At 51.5% G+C, this 16,418-nt stretch overlaps 6 protein-coding genes across 6 annotated transcripts; 1 reads left to right on the forward strand and 5 right to left on the reverse strand.

Moving 5' to 3' along the window:
• Positions 1-226: 226 nt before the first annotated feature.
• Positions 227-1,765, forward strand: PV08_04477 (uncharacterized protein; the record flags this gene model as incomplete). Its single annotated transcript, XM_016378825.1, has 3 exons — positions 227-505; positions 687-1,084; positions 1,309-1,765. 3 exons carry the CDS (start codon positions 227-229, stop codon positions 1,763-1,765), a joined length of 1,134 nt encoding a protein of 377 aa, XP_016237502.1.
• A 1,010-nt stretch (positions 1,766-2,775) lies between these two features.
• Positions 2,776-3,459, reverse strand: PV08_04478 (uncharacterized protein; the record flags this gene model as incomplete). Its single annotated transcript, XM_016378826.1, has 4 exons — positions 2,776-2,810; positions 2,872-3,201; positions 3,261-3,365; positions 3,426-3,459. 4 exons carry the CDS (start codon positions 3,457-3,459, stop codon positions 2,776-2,778), a joined length of 504 nt encoding a protein of 167 aa, XP_016237503.1.
• Positions 3,460-3,919: 460 nt separating this feature from the next.
• On the reverse strand, positions 3,920-4,642 carry PV08_04479 (uncharacterized protein; the record flags this gene model as incomplete). Its single annotated transcript, XM_016378827.1, has 1 exon — positions 3,920-4,642. The coding sequence occupies one exon, from the start codon at positions 4,640-4,642 to the stop codon at positions 3,920-3,922; it is 723 nt and encodes a 240-aa protein (XP_016237504.1).
• A 1,010-nt stretch (positions 4,643-5,652) lies between these two features.
• PV08_04480 (uncharacterized protein) lies at positions 5,653-8,133 on the reverse strand (the record flags this gene model as incomplete). The annotated part of the gene is made up of 1 exon (XM_016378828.1): positions 5,653-8,133. One exon carries the CDS (start codon positions 8,131-8,133, stop codon positions 5,653-5,655), a length of 2,481 nt encoding a protein of 826 aa, XP_016237505.1.
• Positions 8,134-12,669: 4,536 nt separating this feature from the next.
• Positions 12,670-13,609, reverse strand: PV08_04481 (uncharacterized protein; the record flags this gene model as incomplete). Its single annotated transcript, XM_016378829.1, has 2 exons — positions 12,670-13,079; positions 13,195-13,609. The coding sequence occupies 2 exons, from the start codon at positions 13,607-13,609 to the stop codon at positions 12,670-12,672; spliced, it is 825 nt and encodes a 274-aa protein (XP_016237506.1).
• Positions 13,610-14,319: 710 nt separating this feature from the next.
• On the reverse strand, positions 14,320-15,723 carry PV08_04482 (uncharacterized protein; the record flags this gene model as incomplete). Its single annotated transcript, XM_016378830.1, has 3 exons — positions 14,320-15,461; positions 15,511-15,556; positions 15,607-15,723. The coding sequence occupies 3 exons, from the start codon at positions 15,721-15,723 to the stop codon at positions 14,320-14,322; spliced, it is 1,305 nt and encodes a 434-aa protein (XP_016237507.1).
• Positions 15,724-16,418: the final 695 nt, after the last annotated feature.

Raw genomic sequence — 16,418 nt, forward strand, 5'->3', positions numbered from 1 at the left:
CCTTCCCCCAATCGATCCAACTCACCTCCACCAAATCGAGTTTGAGATAGTTTGTTCGTTGCACTGCTCCCGTTTTTCATTGTTACCGTTACTGGCGTACTAATACGATAACAACCCTTTTGACGTCTCCGTCTCTCCCCCTACAAAAGTACTTGACTAGGTAGACACGAGCGAGTGATTGAGTGACCGCGTGCGGATCCAACCAACAACAGCAACAACAACAAAGATGGCATCCGCAGATACTAGCGCCGCTCCAAACAGTACCACCTTGCCCGCTGAGGTGTCTGGGGTCGTTGTGGCTGACGAGAGCGGCAAGACCGATGCTGCTGTTCCCGTGCCCGAGGAAGAAGAAAAGAACAAGGAGACACCTACGACCGACGCGCCAAACAGCACTACTCTCCCAGGCGAGGTGTCGGGCGTCATTCCGTCTGATGATACTGCAGCAGAGAAGAAAGACGTTGCACCGGCAGCTGCACCAACACCAGCACCAGCATCAACTGCTACTGTAAGACTAATGAGATTTCCTATATTCCCTTGCCTTGCCTGCCTTTCCCTGTTTTGCGTCGCCTTGCTTTGTTTGGCCTGCCCTTTCCCATCTTACTTTGACTGGACCGTCAAATACGCCTCGTTCGGTTCCCTAAGCAGAGCAAAACAAAGGGTTAACTAACCTTGGCAAAATACTGTAGGAAAAGGAGGAGAAGAAAGAAGTAGCCAGTCCCATCCAGGAACTCTGGGCACTAGCTCAATCCCACGGCCACCCGGAGATCTGGGGAGTCACCCTGGCGGATCCCTCGACCCACGTCCCTACACAAGTGGTGCTGCAAAAGTACCTCAACGCCAACGACGGCGACGTGGCGAAGGCAAAGGACCAGCTCACCAAGACGCTGGAGTGGCGCGCCAAGATGAAACCGCTCGAGCTGATGAAGACGAAGAAATTCAGCCGGGCCAAATTCGAGGGACTGGGCTACGTGACTTGTTTTGGGTCCACGGCCGAAGACGCAGAGCCAGGATCAAGAGAGGTCTTTACGTGGAACATTTACGGGAACGTCAAGAATGTCGAAGAGACGTTTGGAGATTTGCAAGAGTAAGTTGTTTGATTGATGCTGAACACAAAAGGACCACAGAAATTCCCCAAAAGGCTCAAACACATTTATTTCCCATCCCAAATCCAGTTCAACCCTGTCCAACCCAGTCCGATCCAATCCACATCCAGAACTGGAAGACATATTCCTGACCTACCTGGCTTTCTGGCCGTTCGGCCACTGTTACTTTCTATCTACTGACAAAACGTTCGTTTTCTCACCGCAGATTCCTCTCGTGGCGCGTCGTCTTGATGGAAGAAGCGCTGCAGCTTCTCCACATCGACAAGGCCACGGCGCCCATCACGGCCGACCACGACCCGTACAAGATCGTGCAGGTGCACGACTACAAATCCATCAGTTTCCTCCGGCAGTCGCCCGTGGTCAAGGCCGCGAGCACCGAGACCATCAAGGTCTTTGCGCAAAACTACCCGGAGCTCCTCAAGGAGAAGTTCTTCGTCAACGTCCCCGCGCTCATGGGCTTCATCTACGCCTTCGTGAAGCTCTTCGTCGCGGCCAAGACCATCAAAAAGTTTCACCCCATGAGCAACGGCGCGAACTTGGCCGGGGAACTTGCGACGAGCACCAGCGGCAAGAGCCTCAACCTTCCAGACCTGCTGCCGAAGGAATATGGTGGAAAGGGACCCGATCTGAACGCCAGCGGAAAACAGACTGCTTTGGACTAGAAACCAGAACTGAGAACGTCCCAACTCAACCGACCTCCTTTGACCTCCTTTGGTCTCCTGAGTTCACTGTCCCCCTCACATCCCCCCCCCCCCCCCCGAAAAAGGACCGTTAGTAAGCAGAAAATGTCCCCCGGTACCTGTACAGATGCTGCCGCCGAGTGGGATGCCCTTCACCTCTTCACCTCTTCAACAACCCTTTTGGACACAATAACATTACCCCAACGACGATAAGTCCCCTCCCCAGTTAAAAAAAAAGGGGGGAAGAAGAAAGAGAAGGTAAAAAAAATATGAGTTCTTGTGGGAAGGCAAGCCTCATCGGAAACAAAAGCCAGTCGCTGCGAACGAACAAAGTCGTTACGACTACATCATTTCCGTTTGACTCCCCACGGTAACGAGGAAAGAAGGAAGGAAGACAGGAGACGGTACGCGGAGAAGTCAGGCTGAGGCTGGGTGACATTGTGGTTTTTTGGATGGCACTGGAGCTGATACTGGTTTTGTTTTGTGTTGTTTCGCTTGGATTCATTCATTCATAGCATAGCCATGCGTACGTGGTCTAGTTAGATACCCTTGTTGCCTCTCCACTATTGCATACTACGTTCTACACACACACTCTCTCTCTCTCTCCCCTTAATACTGTCACCTAACATACCTAAATACCGTTTTGGCCAAAGTTCAACCTCTTCTGTCTTCTCGTCAGCCATCACGCTCAGCTTCACTTCGCAAGAACTTGTACTCTTGTCCAAGGAACAAATCAACCGGAAATTGTATGGATGGAGGAATAATACTAATTCAGACTAAGAAACTAAACCTATCAATGTCGCCCTCGTGGTGAGTCATGATTAACCTAACTCCTATGTTTCTCCTGAGCAGGGACAATCACCATCAGAGGCAGGACTTAGGGTCGTCATCATCAACTCTGGCATTCGGTACATCAGGAACCGTTTCTCTCATACAGTCTGCTTCGGCCGCAGATACAAGACTCCGGACAACCCGAACTCAAGCTGGTCTGTTTACTTCTTCTCACCAGAGATGGTATTGGCGAGATCTATTTCCATATCAGTATGACAACACGTAAAACGGTACCACGTCGATCAATCAAAACTTACCAGATGCAACCTTACTGGCACTGTTCAAGGCGTTCGCAGCCAATTCTTGAGCTTGTCCGAGATAGGACTTTCCAGTGTCTTGGGCAACCCCAGCTTCCTCTTGGGCCTTTTGAGTAATGTTGGACGCAGTCTCTTGGATGTTCTTCTGGGCATCCCCAGTGTTGTCACTGGCCTGGTTACCCAAATCGGCAGCCTTGGTTTGCACGCTCTCAAAGGTCGAGCCAGCAGTAGAGGAGGCTTTCTGGGTCAAGTTGGAGACTGTGTCCTGGGCCGAACCAGCCTTGGAGGAAGACTCATCAGCGAGCTTTTGGCTGGTGGATTTGCTGTCACCTGGAACCCCCAAAGTCAGAACACCAAAGCCAACAGGGAGAGATCGGGGCGTTACGCACCTGGCTGAACCATGCCGGCAATGTTGTCCACAGTCCCGGTGGCAGACTCTTTGGCTTTTTCGGCATAGGACTTGTTAGAGTTGGGAGTGATGGTCTCGCCAACACCTACATAGAACGAGAGGTCAGTGTGACTCAAGGAGCAGAGCAGGAAGAAAGGCTACGTACGGTCAGAGAGAGGCTTGCGGCCAGCGTCAGACATGGCGAAGGATTTGGTCGGTGTTCCAGTGGCAGGTCTTGAAATGGCGTCTCGCAGCGGTGCTGGCTGAGCTCAACCAACTGAGATGTGAGAGAGTCGGCGTGTGACAGTGAGGAGGAGTAAGTAGTATGGGTGAGTGTGAAGAAGGCCACGGTCTGAGAAGGATGAAAGCTGAATTTAGGGAGATGCCGGGAGGACAATTGCAGGCAGGAGCCACTACAAGTCCAGATCAGTCCAACTGAAGCAAGCAACTCCAGGAGGAACACAACAACAGCCAGGGCTGCGGGCAGAAGGTGATGCCATCCTCAATGCTGAACACCTCTTACGTCATAACATGGAGTGGACTCCCGACGAAGTTACTGAACTACGTACAAGCACGAGCAGCAACAGTCGCGGAATACACAAAGCCAGCACTCATTAACCAACAACAATCGGCCATCGTCACTCTTGCTCATTCCTACACTCAAAACTCCCTCCACCCTTCACCACCAGTGACCATGTTCGCAGCTTGTTCCTTGTTCTTCCCGGCCATTGAAACCCACACCGACGACGCGTCCGAGATTGGAGAAGTGCCGAATTTCACCTCGCAAAAGGTCATGAATCGTTCGAGTTCTCTCTGAGATTTCTGTGTCATGTCGCCTTCGAGGCCAGTGGCGGTGGTAGTGTGTGAAGCCGGACATCGTTTCAGTTTGTACGTTTCGACTTGGCTTAGAAATCTTAGAGCTCCTCCGTAGCCCGCATCCTCGTTCGGGCTCGAGTTTGAATCCTCACGTCTGTCGTCGCCCTGTTCTTCCTCATCATCCCAAACAAACTTAAACACGTCGGTACTCTTGACATCACCATACCATGCTCTGGCATTCTCGAGATCCCCCTCGACCCGGTGGAGGATGCCGTGCAAGTACATTGCCTCCCACGCTGGCGCGGACTGCATGTGCCTGAGGAGGTAATGTGCGGAGGGTAAATCGAGATTGAGAATGTGTAGACCCGCCTCGAGAACCGGGTGGACACTGAGAGACGAAATGGCGTCGGAAGGGATGTGTGGTGTCGCGGGAGACACGGGCAGCGACAATGGGATATGGGCTATCGAGGGGGGAAGAAGGGAAGTCAAGATTGACTCGTACGAGGAGGACAAACACGAGGAGGATGGTAACGAAGCATTCTTGTTTGTGTTATCGTCGTCGGTCATCTTCCATGCACTCATTCACCTGAAAGACCGTCCTGGAGGACTTAAACACAAACTCGACACAGTCAGGAAAATGAATCAAAGAACCCACACCTTCGTGGCAGTCAAAGAGAACTCAATTAAGACAATTTGCCAATTCTCGGGTTAAAGAGACACAATCACCTTGTCATCGAATCATCGAATCATCAAGTGTCGACGACGTCATGATATGATACAGAGAGTATGATAGACAATTGTGAGAGCCTCGACACGGAAAACGTAGAGTACCTACCTCGTCAAACATCAATATGAGCCAGTATAAATATTTCTTGAGCTCAAAGCTTGTCTCCATTCAACTTCCGTCACGATTTGAGGACGAAAATTGGGATATATACGAAAAGGTAGCATAGGGAGAAAGATGAGCATAGAACTCAAGTCACCCCGGGAGAAAACTCAAACTGATTGGCTCCAATCGGTATGAGCGTCAGCCAGTTTGACGCCGTGTGGTGGTCCAAAGCACAATGCACATTTCTTTACAAATAGGGTACCTAGAAAGAGTGCAAGGTCTTATAAGAACTTGATTGATTATATTCATAACATACATAAAAGACAGCCCTAGATGATGAGTTCCCTCGCACCTTTTGGAACGCCGTCACGTCCAAAGGCTGGCACCGTTGGTGCACAGAAGGAGATCCAGCCATGTCCATTGATATGAAACATGCTGATTGATTCGTTCGGACATGGTTGGATTTGGCAAGGTAGGTCTCGCCGGAAGTTTTCATAGCTCCTCAGCTGCCCCTTGCCATATTGGTTGTTGTATTAGCTGATGATACAGTTCCGGCACTTTACTATTGCTTGCATTCCAGGTCGTCAAAGTAGAGTGACTTGCCCCAAAAGGATGGCTCCCACCGGCGCAGTTGCTGCATTGTCATTTTGTCGATTCGCAGTACGCAGCCAGGAAGATGGAGCTAGTCAGAATACTTCACCGAAACATCTTTCGAGTACTCATACACATACACAACCATCAGACCCTCTCAAGACGCTGTGAAGATTGAATCTTGGAGATATTGTGCCGCAAGGTCCGGAGCAGATGCAAATTGCTGTATTGAGCAATATGTCGCAACTCGCTTGTTGTCTGAAGTGTTTGGCAATGCCCTTCTGGGTTCTGCCCAACTTCTTGCCGGCAATTGCCACTCTCTGGGGGTGCTGTCACGGTTCGGCTTGACTGCATCATCAATAATGTTGCAAACCATTCGGGGGTCGGTCAGCGTTCTTCGTACTTGATTCTGAATGTTCTCATTGGTCCTTGACAAAGTTCTCTTATGACCTCTCGGAGAGCTGCTGATTGCAGGTCGCACTCCCAGAATGCTCTGCTCTGCTAGTCGCCGAGGAGTAGGAGTGACACTTTGACTTGGAGTTTCAGAATGCGTTGACAGCGACATCAGAGCCTGCAAAGCATCTACTTCGTTGCTAGTTGAGAGATGTTGCTTTGAAGTCTTCGGAAGAGGCTCCTCGCTGCTGCCATATCCCTCGTCACAGAACTTCGGGAAAGAAACAACCGGTTGCGATAACGTTGCAGAAGGCAATTTCGATATCTCTTCTGTTGAGGAGCACATCCTCGCCAGGGTAGAGCTGAATTGCTCGGCTGAGCCACCTTTGGAACGCATTGATGAAGACCAGGATGAATTCGACGAGATTGATGATGATCTTGATCGGGAAGTCAGTGACGGTGTCTCAGAGACGACCGAAATGGGTGAAGCTGACGAGGTCGATCGGTTGGAATACTCCCTCATTGTCTCTGCAGGACGTAGAAGAGTTCTCATCGATGGTAGCGTGCAGCCTTGAGGTCGGGGTGGAGGACAGCGTTCGAGGTTTGCGTTCACGAAACATTGCTTTCGCATGTTGCGCAGAGCATCCGCAGACGCAGAACAGCGAAGCGAAGGTTTACCACCATTGCCAGCCCATTGAAAACTATCGCCAACTCGTGGAGTTGTCTGTGGTGTAGGAAGATTTCGTAGATGAGGTCGCACTGGTAGCCCAGAGGCGCGAGCAGGACTCATCTCAATCGGGTTTTGTGGAGTGGTAGGCTCTTGTCTAGCCGTGCTCGATTTGAAGCTGTCGCTGAAGTTGATATCATAAACCCGAGCTGTCTCTGGACTGGTCGTTGGAGTTTCCTTGCCGTGCTTCTCAAGATAGTAAGCAGAGATCTGCGCCATCTGATCTGCCGGTAGGTTTCTCCGCAAGAAATCATCAGCTAGGCTTGAGTCTTTGACAAGGCCAGGCCCTAGCTGGCTAATGACATCCGTCCACCACGCATCGGTGAAAGTGTGAGCGCCTGTGGTTTCGTCCAAACCGACTTGGGAGACCATATCGGCCAGAATATGGCTTGATCCACTTCCAGGCGGGGAAGACCCGGGAGACATTGAGCCAGAACGACATTGAGGTTGTTCCTTAGTTACCCTACTGAGAGACAATACGATCTTGCTCCAGACATCAAAGGACTCTTTGGGGACATGCAGCTCGTAGTCGATGAGCTGTAGATACTCCCTTTCGTTCTCATTGATCTCGTTGCTGCGCAGTCCAGATATCTTACTCCATGCTCGAGCAGAGTAGTTTCTATCTTGCAGGTATTTGGAGGCCAACATCAAGGCTGATAAGAACATCCGCCGACCACATTGCATGGCGCGACATGGGGATTCATTTTCAGCGCTCGCGCATGGTAGCTTGGATTTGAGCAACACCAGGTAATAGAGGGCTACTTGTAGAGTCGAGTAGCTTGTCTTGGATCGCCTCAAGGTTTCCTGGATAAAGACTCGTAGAGGAAGAACGCCGGCTCCGTTGAAGCACGTCGATGACATTGGCGGGCAGGCAGACATGGGCCAAATGGCAGTGACTAACCTCGTGGCGAAACAGACGAGGAGGGCAACGAAATGATCGGTGACATCTGTGTCTCGCTTCAACTTGCAGGGTCCTGAAAGGCTCTTGCCTGAGGAGTTTGATCGTCGAGAGCTAGATTTCCGGAACTGTGGTTCGAGAGTGATTTCTCCACCACGAGGTGGCCGTGTACTTTGCGAAGGGACTCTCGAGCAGCCTGTAACCTTTGACGGAGCGCTTTGGTCAAGTTGCGCCGATGGAAACCGGGTGCTACAAGATATCTCCTCTCTAGTGTGAAGACCTTTCAGCAAGTAGTCCTGCGACTCGGGACCAGACAAGCATCGCGACTGCTGTTCATCCTTTTCGTCGTCTTCGAGAAACACTTCACCCAAGTCGGTAGCGCTTGTCCATGTCGTATGACTAGATGAGTCGGAGGAGGTAGAGCCTTGCGACGAGTCGCTTACGCTCAAAACGTCGTCCACTGAGGCGACACTCGTTTGGTCGACATCTTTTTTGCATTTAAATTGTGTTGTTGGCCAGCTGGATTCAGGGACTTTGTAGTGTCCCTGAGTGTCGAGCCACCCTTGCACATTTTGAGGGTTATAGGTGTTGAAGAAACCTGTCATGTCTCCAACGCCCATCTTTTTGTGTTCAGAGACTTCCTCTAGAGGAATTAGATCTCGTAAACGAAGGTGAAGTTCTGCACTTTACTGAGCGAGCTTGTTGCAGTGATCGAATGAGCCGAGAAAGAATAACCTGTTGGGACATGTTAGCATGGTAAAATGTCTTGACATTGCTTCTCCTTCTCACCGATAGATGGGAGGGTTACCGCAAACCCACCGCTAGTCAGAGCACAGGATTAGCTGTTTGGAATGGTCAAGATGTCCTTGATGTAACCAGCAGCGCCTCGATATGTTTGCGCGAGAGCTATGCGCAGATATCGGGGAGCAGATGCTTGTCAATCTTGTGACGATCTTGATGCAAAATGACCAAAACAGTAGGTGACTCTGGCGGTGGGCTTTGACGGGGGTATGACTCTGTAAGGAAGCTTGTTGTCCAAGAACGCATGTTTCTTTCGACTATGATTATGACTGGTGGATTGGTTTAGAGGTATTTGCTGAGCATAGGTCGGTGGCGACGACCGACTTTGGATGCACAGGACGTCGAGAGGTTAGGACAATTAGAGAAGTTGACAATGTTGAGAGGAGATGGGGTTTTTGCAGTCAAGCGCGAAGTAAACCGGTGCGCAAGTGAATGCGAGGCTCAAGTTGTATGTAGATAGGGCGTCTGCCGAGCACGTCTGCGGCTCGGCGAGGGCCCTGAGACACAAAGAGTCGTTGTTTTCGTAGAAGAACAATGACGCTGTCGCAGAGGACGAGAATGGTGGTGGTGGTGGTGGTGGTATAATATCAGAAGCCTGTAGCCAGCCATGGTGGTTGAGTCAGTGGTTTGTTTGATTCATATTATGAGTCTTTCTCTCGATTGCAGGCGTGCGTGGCGAAGAGCGCAGTCGCAGTCGCAGTCAGTGAGGAGGTCGGAACGTGCTGAGTTGCTTACAGAAAAGGGCCAGTATTGCAAGATTTCCGTGTTGAGGGCGTCTGGTGATTGCAGAATAGCTTGTAACCTAGACAGGGCCAAATATCGAGCAGCCGTTGCTGCGAGCCATGGTTTGCTTCATTGTGGTTTGTTTCTGGGGAGAGGGCAAGAGTCTTCGGAGGGAGCGCAGGTATATGGGAGTACGGGAGCATGCGAATTCTGGGTGCCGGGGGGGGCCAGTCCAGTCATCAGCCCAGTCATTGCAGCCTCAGTCCAGGTCTTTGCCACAGCCCAGCGCTTTGCGCCGCTCAGATCAGCGGATGACTCAATCTGCCTCAACCAGAACACCATCTCGGTGCCCAGTACGAGGCCTCCGTAGCCTCCAGCATCGTTTATCCACCACTGCGGCCAGGCACGAAATCTCGAACCTTGACTGCGCGTACTGGAAGTCACCTACCTAGTCCAGCACTCCTCGATTCTGTCAGGGTCATACCCGTCCCCAGGTCTGCTGTCGGTATTCTCTACGAACACCACCTACTCATGCTGTCTCTCATCTGCCTTGAGTCTGGCTATCCAGCCTCTGAAATGATCTTAGTCTTGCCTGGCCTGCCTCATACATTAAGAGTACTAAGTGTGATTATCAGGCTGGCCCAGGATGCTTCAGCCCTTGCTCAGGGCTGGTGAGCAGCCTGGCCATTGTCCAGGCTTCTACACGGCTGGCCGCTGTGGCTGACTGTCGGGTCGAGTACCACGTCTCTCCCCAGGCAGGCTATTCTGGGCAAAGGTGCACCTTCTCGCAGCACAAGCCTCGCCGTTGCCTCCGTTGGTTTGCTTTGCGATGAAACCTGCATTCCATCTAATGCTCGGTACCAGTCTGGCCTTGCCCTGCTATCTTCGTCTCACCCTCGGTATACTGATTGTACATTCACACACAAAACATAAAATCTCCGCCAGCATCCTGCTCAAGCGATGCAACACGAAGAGGGCAAAAATGGCACGCCTTTGCTACCAAAGCACAACTAATCAGAGCGCCCTATGGAGGAGGACGGAAAATAGACCGGGCCAGTCACAGCATCGTGGATACTGAATCATCGGCAGCCTGATTCGTCCCCCAGGGATAAGTAATGCTTTTGCTGGGTGTTCGAGGTGGTCCATGCGCTTCGCATCGGACAGGGTAAGGAGGGTGAGGGAGGGTACGGAGTTCGAGTAGAAGCGGCCAGTTGGGGGTGGTCGACGTACCGGAGGCCGGAAAATCTCACGGAGCAACATGACTCAAAATCTCCTTCTCAAACGGGTGGCCAACCAACTACGAGAGAGAGGCGAATACTGCCACTAGCCCCCTTTGGCCACAGGTCCGGCGCTGCTCGCAAGCCGTCCCATTTCCAACCAGCTTTTGGGATCTTGCTTCTTTCTGGAACAGCATTCTTTTTCTGAGAGGTTGCCTTTTTAGGCCTCTACCTATTCAACTCTCAAATCTGATACTAATATTGCACCGAGTAAAGGGTCTCAGATAGGGACTGGGGGCTAACTTCGTGCGCCTTGGAATCAGGATTGCCAGGATATCTGCGGCTGCCTCGTCGAGATTGTGGCTGGTGGTGGAGCCAGGCTGATTCTCCAGCGTCCAGTTGTCACCCTGCATTGCTATTCTGTAGGGCTCAGTCGCTCTTCTTGGCTTCGGATCGAGATCAGACTTTCCTGCAAATTCCGAGACCGCAACTGCATTCTCGTGGAGTTCCGGCAGGCAGCCAACTCGACGGTGCCGATGACATGGTGCTGCAACCGAAGTCGGTCGAAGTTGTGCACACCAATGCACAAAATCACTTCGACTTCCTTCAAGCGGTCATAATCCTACCGCGCTACGCTCTGCACCTATATTGTTTGTCATCACAGTGGAATCTGTATCACTTTGCTCGTCGCGTATGGTCGATAAGCACTGATGCCCAAGATGCTCCGTGGGGGGTTTGCATCTGGTCCATACGAAGCCAGGGAGACGCTCATTTCGGCGGACGGATTTGGCCAGCTTCCGCTTGCGTCAACCGCGGCGATGCTACGCAGTCTCACCCGCTTTGTCTAGGGACCGAGAAGAGGAGTACAATAGAGTCAACCTGAGCGACTAACGAGCCACCCTTCGCTAAGAGCATCAGGCATGAACTGTAGTTGATCCCGCTCCATCATCGAGCAGGGTCATGTTTCATCCGACTATCGCGGACCAACTGACATCGCCATGTTCACTGCCGCTTCTGGAAAGCCGACGCTGCAGATAAACCTGACACTAAACGCTGGAGGCGAGGGACCACAGACATGTTTAGGTAGGTTCACGATTCGATGGCTGTTGGCTCATAATGGTTTCCCTGGCGGCGTAGCCCTTTGAAGATCAGAGTCAGCCGACTGGCAGATCATGGGAAGGACTCTTGATCGCACGGCAAAGCAAGTTTCAGTTACGTCGTTCTTGTGTCATGTTGCCCAGCCTTTTGGAATTCTGCCTGCTGGAAGTCAGCGTGGCAAGGAAGTGGGCGGTACGATTAGAGGGTTAGGGAGATGGAACTATGGGCTAGGACGAAGAAAAAGAAATGAGGAGAGAACTCAAGGCTGCTGCCTAATGTGGGATCACGGGATCACGGAGCGAAAGATGGAAAGACTCAATCAGCCTTACACGTGATAGCGAGGCTGAGCACTTAAATATTGGTTCTGAGGCCGGTGAGCCAGCCTAATCGCAGTCTTTCTATAAGTCTCAAACCAGGTGTGAAAATCGGAGCCGAGAGTGAGAACGTCGGTAGTTTACAAGACTGCCCCTTCTTCAGACGTGTGCGCCAACTCCCTGCCAGAAACAACTCTGGCACACCGGCATAAAAGTACATTGCCTCCTGTGTTGTGGTCTGGTGTCATCTGATATCAGGGGGCAGAAGAAAGAGTGGAAAGCATGCTGCAAGCACCATGTGCATCCCAATACAGAGCGCCATGCGCCATGTTCTCTTCTCTTCTTCATTTCGGAAGCTGTTTCCAAACATGCTTCTGGCGTCAATGGAGACACGATCTTTGCACGAATGGTCATCTCCATGCAAATGCAGTACATGTCCCTGAAATGTGTGCTACTCGTCTTCGCTACGCTCTTGTATTGCGCTTTCTACCTTGTACCTGATAGGCCGAGACCCCTTTGTCTACCTGTATCCTCGCCTTTGCCAACACCGGGGGTAAGCAGTCTACTAGAGGTACTTTGCCGGGGGTTAACAGGGTTGCTTCTTCCCCTTTTCAAAGTCTCAATAGTCTCCAGAGGTGCTTTCACGTGGCAATTCCCCTGCGGAACGTCCAGAAGTATACGCGCCGTTCATCGCTTGACAAAAAAAAACAGCCAATCCTCAAGCCCATGCCAGTCCATTTCCATTGTAAAACCACTCGACTCACAAACTTGTCAGACTCAGTCAACGGATAGGTATTTGTACCCTTCTTCAACAGAATACAGTCTGGCCATCCTCAAACACACATTGTACTGGTAACGCAGTGACACACAAATTATATAGGTAATCTGCCCTGTGTGTCAGGCTCTTCTTGCTCTTCTTCTTGCCCGCTCTTTGCTTCCGGCCTACGTGATTCTCGTCGCGACACGCCGTAGAAAAAGAGAAGGACTGGGGTCGACGGAGTCCTCACATCTTGGGGGCAGTCTCGTAATAATGTGCCATCTCCAGACCTGCCCTCTTGAAACCGCACTTGACGTAGAAGCCCTCGTTGGCCTCGCTGCAGTCGAGGATGCACTTGTAGCAGCCGACGTTCTCGGCGACGTAGTCCAGCGCCTGGATGATGCGCAGGCCGAGCTTCTTGCCCTGCTGGTTCTTCGCAACGGCAATGTCCTCGATGTGTCCGACCAGACCCATGTTGTGGATGAACTTGCGCTCGACCATGACGGCCCCCGTGCCCACGACCGTGCCGGACCCGTCGCAGATGACGAGGATGTAGTAGGTGTCGTTGCGGGAGTACATGAAGTCGTAGCGGGCGTTGAACTCGGCGAGGGTCGGTTCGCCGACGGCTGTGAGGACGCGGAGAGTGTCGAGGAAACCTATCGTGGGCACACGGACAGAGTTAGTCAACTTGTGCCTGCGCATATGTACATTCTATATCGAAAACGCATCTGTACGAGGGCAGCAAGAAGGGAGTTGGGTTGAGTGTCGTACCTCCGTAGTAGTCGCTCCGTCGAAGCGGGCGGATCGTGTAGCCTTGCGGTAAGAGTGATGATACTACCGGGCTGATAAGAGACGGCGAGAAGAGAGGAGGCTCTTCGTCTGTGGGTACGTTTTCTGAGGGTTGTTGCTGCTGCTGCTGCTGTTGTTGTAAAGAGGTAGAGGTCGTTGTAGGCGTTGGTTCTGCCACTACACCGTTGGTCATTGTGCCCGTTGATTTTGATATCGATGCCGGGGTGGTACTGTCACCGTTCATCGTCACCGTTGTCTGGGTCGCTGCGGGCTGTGTGGTGCTGGCGGCCAAGGAGGCTTGTGTGCTTGCTTCCTTTGAGACGGGGGCTGTGTATTCAGGAGTAGGGGTCGAGGTTGAGAAAAGAGATGCTTCGGTGGGAGTTTGGACGTCCGCCATTGTTGAGGAGCGCGGGGGAGGATATGATATGAACAAAGCAAGATGAGGATGTCGGACACCGAATGGGCTGGGCCGTCGGTCTACTATCGTTAGGCCCCTCGGCGGGTTAGGGATGTTCAGCGGTTGCTGTTTGGTTTCGGGACAGAGGTACGATGACTTGATAGAGATTTCAAGTGTTGATGTCAACGAGTGTGCTCCTGAGCGAGTCTGTTTGAAGCTGTTGAGGAGGGTCTAGGTGAGCATGGACGATTTCGTCTGAAAACGATAGTGGTCAAAAGGAACGTGCACGAGGGTCTGGTCTGGTCTGACGTTTATCAAGGCCAGTGCATTGATTTATTGTGTACTCGATATGAAAGAGTCTGAGTCTGGGAAGAAAGATTTCACTGCCCTGTCAGCGACCAACCCTGGAGTTTTTGAAACATGGGGATTTTGTCCTGCGGCGATTCAGCAGTCTCAACAAGCATTTTTGCGTATCGTGCCGCGGCAACCAGTAAGCGATCTTCAGGGGAACGAGTAAGAAATGGTCTCTCCTATTAATAGTCAAGCCACACAGGGCTGTGCGGACAACCAACACTCTCACTCACCGAGGCCAGCAAGTTGTCGTACAACTGTAACAAGCATTCTATTGTTTTCGTTGGTGCTACAGACAAGACAATGCACACTTAAAGGCCTGACTCCGTCATACCTGATATTGCCATGTCATCTAATGTTTATTGGTGCAGAAAGGATATTCTATCAGGGCTGTCTTCGGGCAAAGAGCAGACCTCACGGAAGTCCCCAAATATTTGCTTTCGAGACGAGACAAAGTCCTGAAAATCGTCCAACCGAACACCATGCTCGATATGTTTGGTCGCACGTAGCCCGGGTAACTTCATCAGTCCATCGTTGACAAAGAGTCGCACAAAATGTTCCATACCAGCCGTTTCAGAGCCAGTCTGACACGCAATCCGTTCAAATATCAATCGTCCTCCCATTGGTACCACATCGCTCGTCCGCCAACGTCGATCCGTCTTCATGTGAGTGGTGGGCAACTCCTGCAGCATCACTTGCTCATTGAGTATTTGCAGCGTTGCCATTACGGGTATGATGTCCCCGTCATGAACGAAGCTGAAATAGACGTCTTTGGAAGACTGGTTCGACATGAGGGTTTGTGTCGCGTTCAGCCACAGCCATCCCATTGCCCCGGCATATGAATTACCAGGGCCCGCTCGATAGAAATGCAGAAGGTCGCGCGCGTACTCAAAATGCAGCCATTCATCCTGGGTAAAGACAGCACACCAGGGACTAGACCCCTTGGCCAGGATCTCGAATCCACACATTTCCATCATACTATAAACATCCAAATGGTCGATTTGAACCCCTTGCGCGTGCTGAGAGAGTCGGTCGATAATAGGCTTTGTGAATACCTTTTGCCATAATTCGAGCTTCCCGTACCCATAATCATGACCGTAGCCATCCCTTCGGTACTTGTAACACGTACTTCCTGGGGTCAGAGTATCTGCACCCCGGTTGGCGTCCTCGGGGATAACAACAAGCTCTGCTGATCCGTGAGAGTCCCAATCTGAGCCAAAGAAACCGTCCGCAAAATTCCTGGCGGTTTCGATATCTCGACCAGAACTGCAAGACCAGAACTTCGTGCGTCGTGCTGGAGGGACCAAATGATCATACGTTTGCCGCAGCATCGTCCCCGTATTGAAGGCTTGTCGAGTTCCGGCATATGGGCCGGTGGCTGTCAGATTCTCGAACGCTGGGTCTTCGGGGTTTGTAAAGTACTTCCAAGATTTCACGAATGAGAGCGCCCCTGTTAAGTCTACTCCTGGCTTTTTCAGACGATCGAGAAGATCAAAATGTCCTGTGCGAGTGTCAGAGCCCTTCTTCAGTGTAGCTTTAGCTCTACTCACTAGCTCCAGCATTCTTAGTAGGATACCGTTCGGCATGTCGAGACAACTTAACACGTGAGCTTGGGGTCAATCAGCGAAGCTGAGCATCCTGCTTACCATGTGAACCTGGTCTACTGAACAATGCTTGGGCAGGGAGGCATTTGAGTATTCGATTCCGCTAACCCGCGGTATCCAAGGCCCGTTCCCACCCAGATGATAGAACAAGTGCCACATATTCGCAAGTATTGCAGGGCACAGGCCGCTTCCTATCAAGAGGGACGAGGTCGTGCATAGTCCGCGTCGTAACTTTCCAATGATGGGGAAGACCAGAAGGCAGAAGAAGAATCCGATAACAAGACACAACCCAAGACTTGGTTTTCGCGAAAACAGCCGTGAAGGCAACTTCTGCCGCGTCAACTTCGGTGAGCTCACTGGCATCGGAAGACTGGTCTCCTTTTCCAGCCGGGACATCTGAGCCTGGGATCTCGGTCTGAATGACATGGGTGCCGTTGCTGTGTGGAAATCACAGAGTTCAGCCGATCATATCGGCCTTGCGGCTCAGAGACTTGGTTGCACAGGCAGTGAGAAGTTTTGGCAATCCAAAGGTCTCCTGAATATTGCCGAGAGAGAAGGATCCTACGCCACAATACCGTTTATGGTAGAATGGCCAGGATAGTCTCCATGCTTTACGAGGGACGAAGAATTGCACTGACAGCGGCCTTAGAATGAATGAAAACACGAAGTTATAGCGACGGGAAGAAGAGTAGTTCAGGTTGTCCGGATGGCTGCTGGTGGTTATTACCACGTGTCACCGCGTCTGGATGATGTTTCAATCTTTTTTATTCGCTCATTCACCGGACTGCTTTGTACAACTTTGAGCTGTCCCTCAGGAACGCGTTGTGTTCTTAGTAAGACTCTTCATGTCCAAA

The sequence above is a fragment of the Exophiala spinifera genome (assembly GCF_000836115.1).
Source record: "Exophiala spinifera strain CBS 89968 unplaced genomic scaffold supercont1.3, whole genome shotgun sequence".
In the NCBI taxonomy this organism is placed as follows: domain Eukaryota; kingdom Fungi; phylum Ascomycota; class Eurotiomycetes; order Chaetothyriales; family Herpotrichiellaceae; genus Exophiala; species Exophiala spinifera.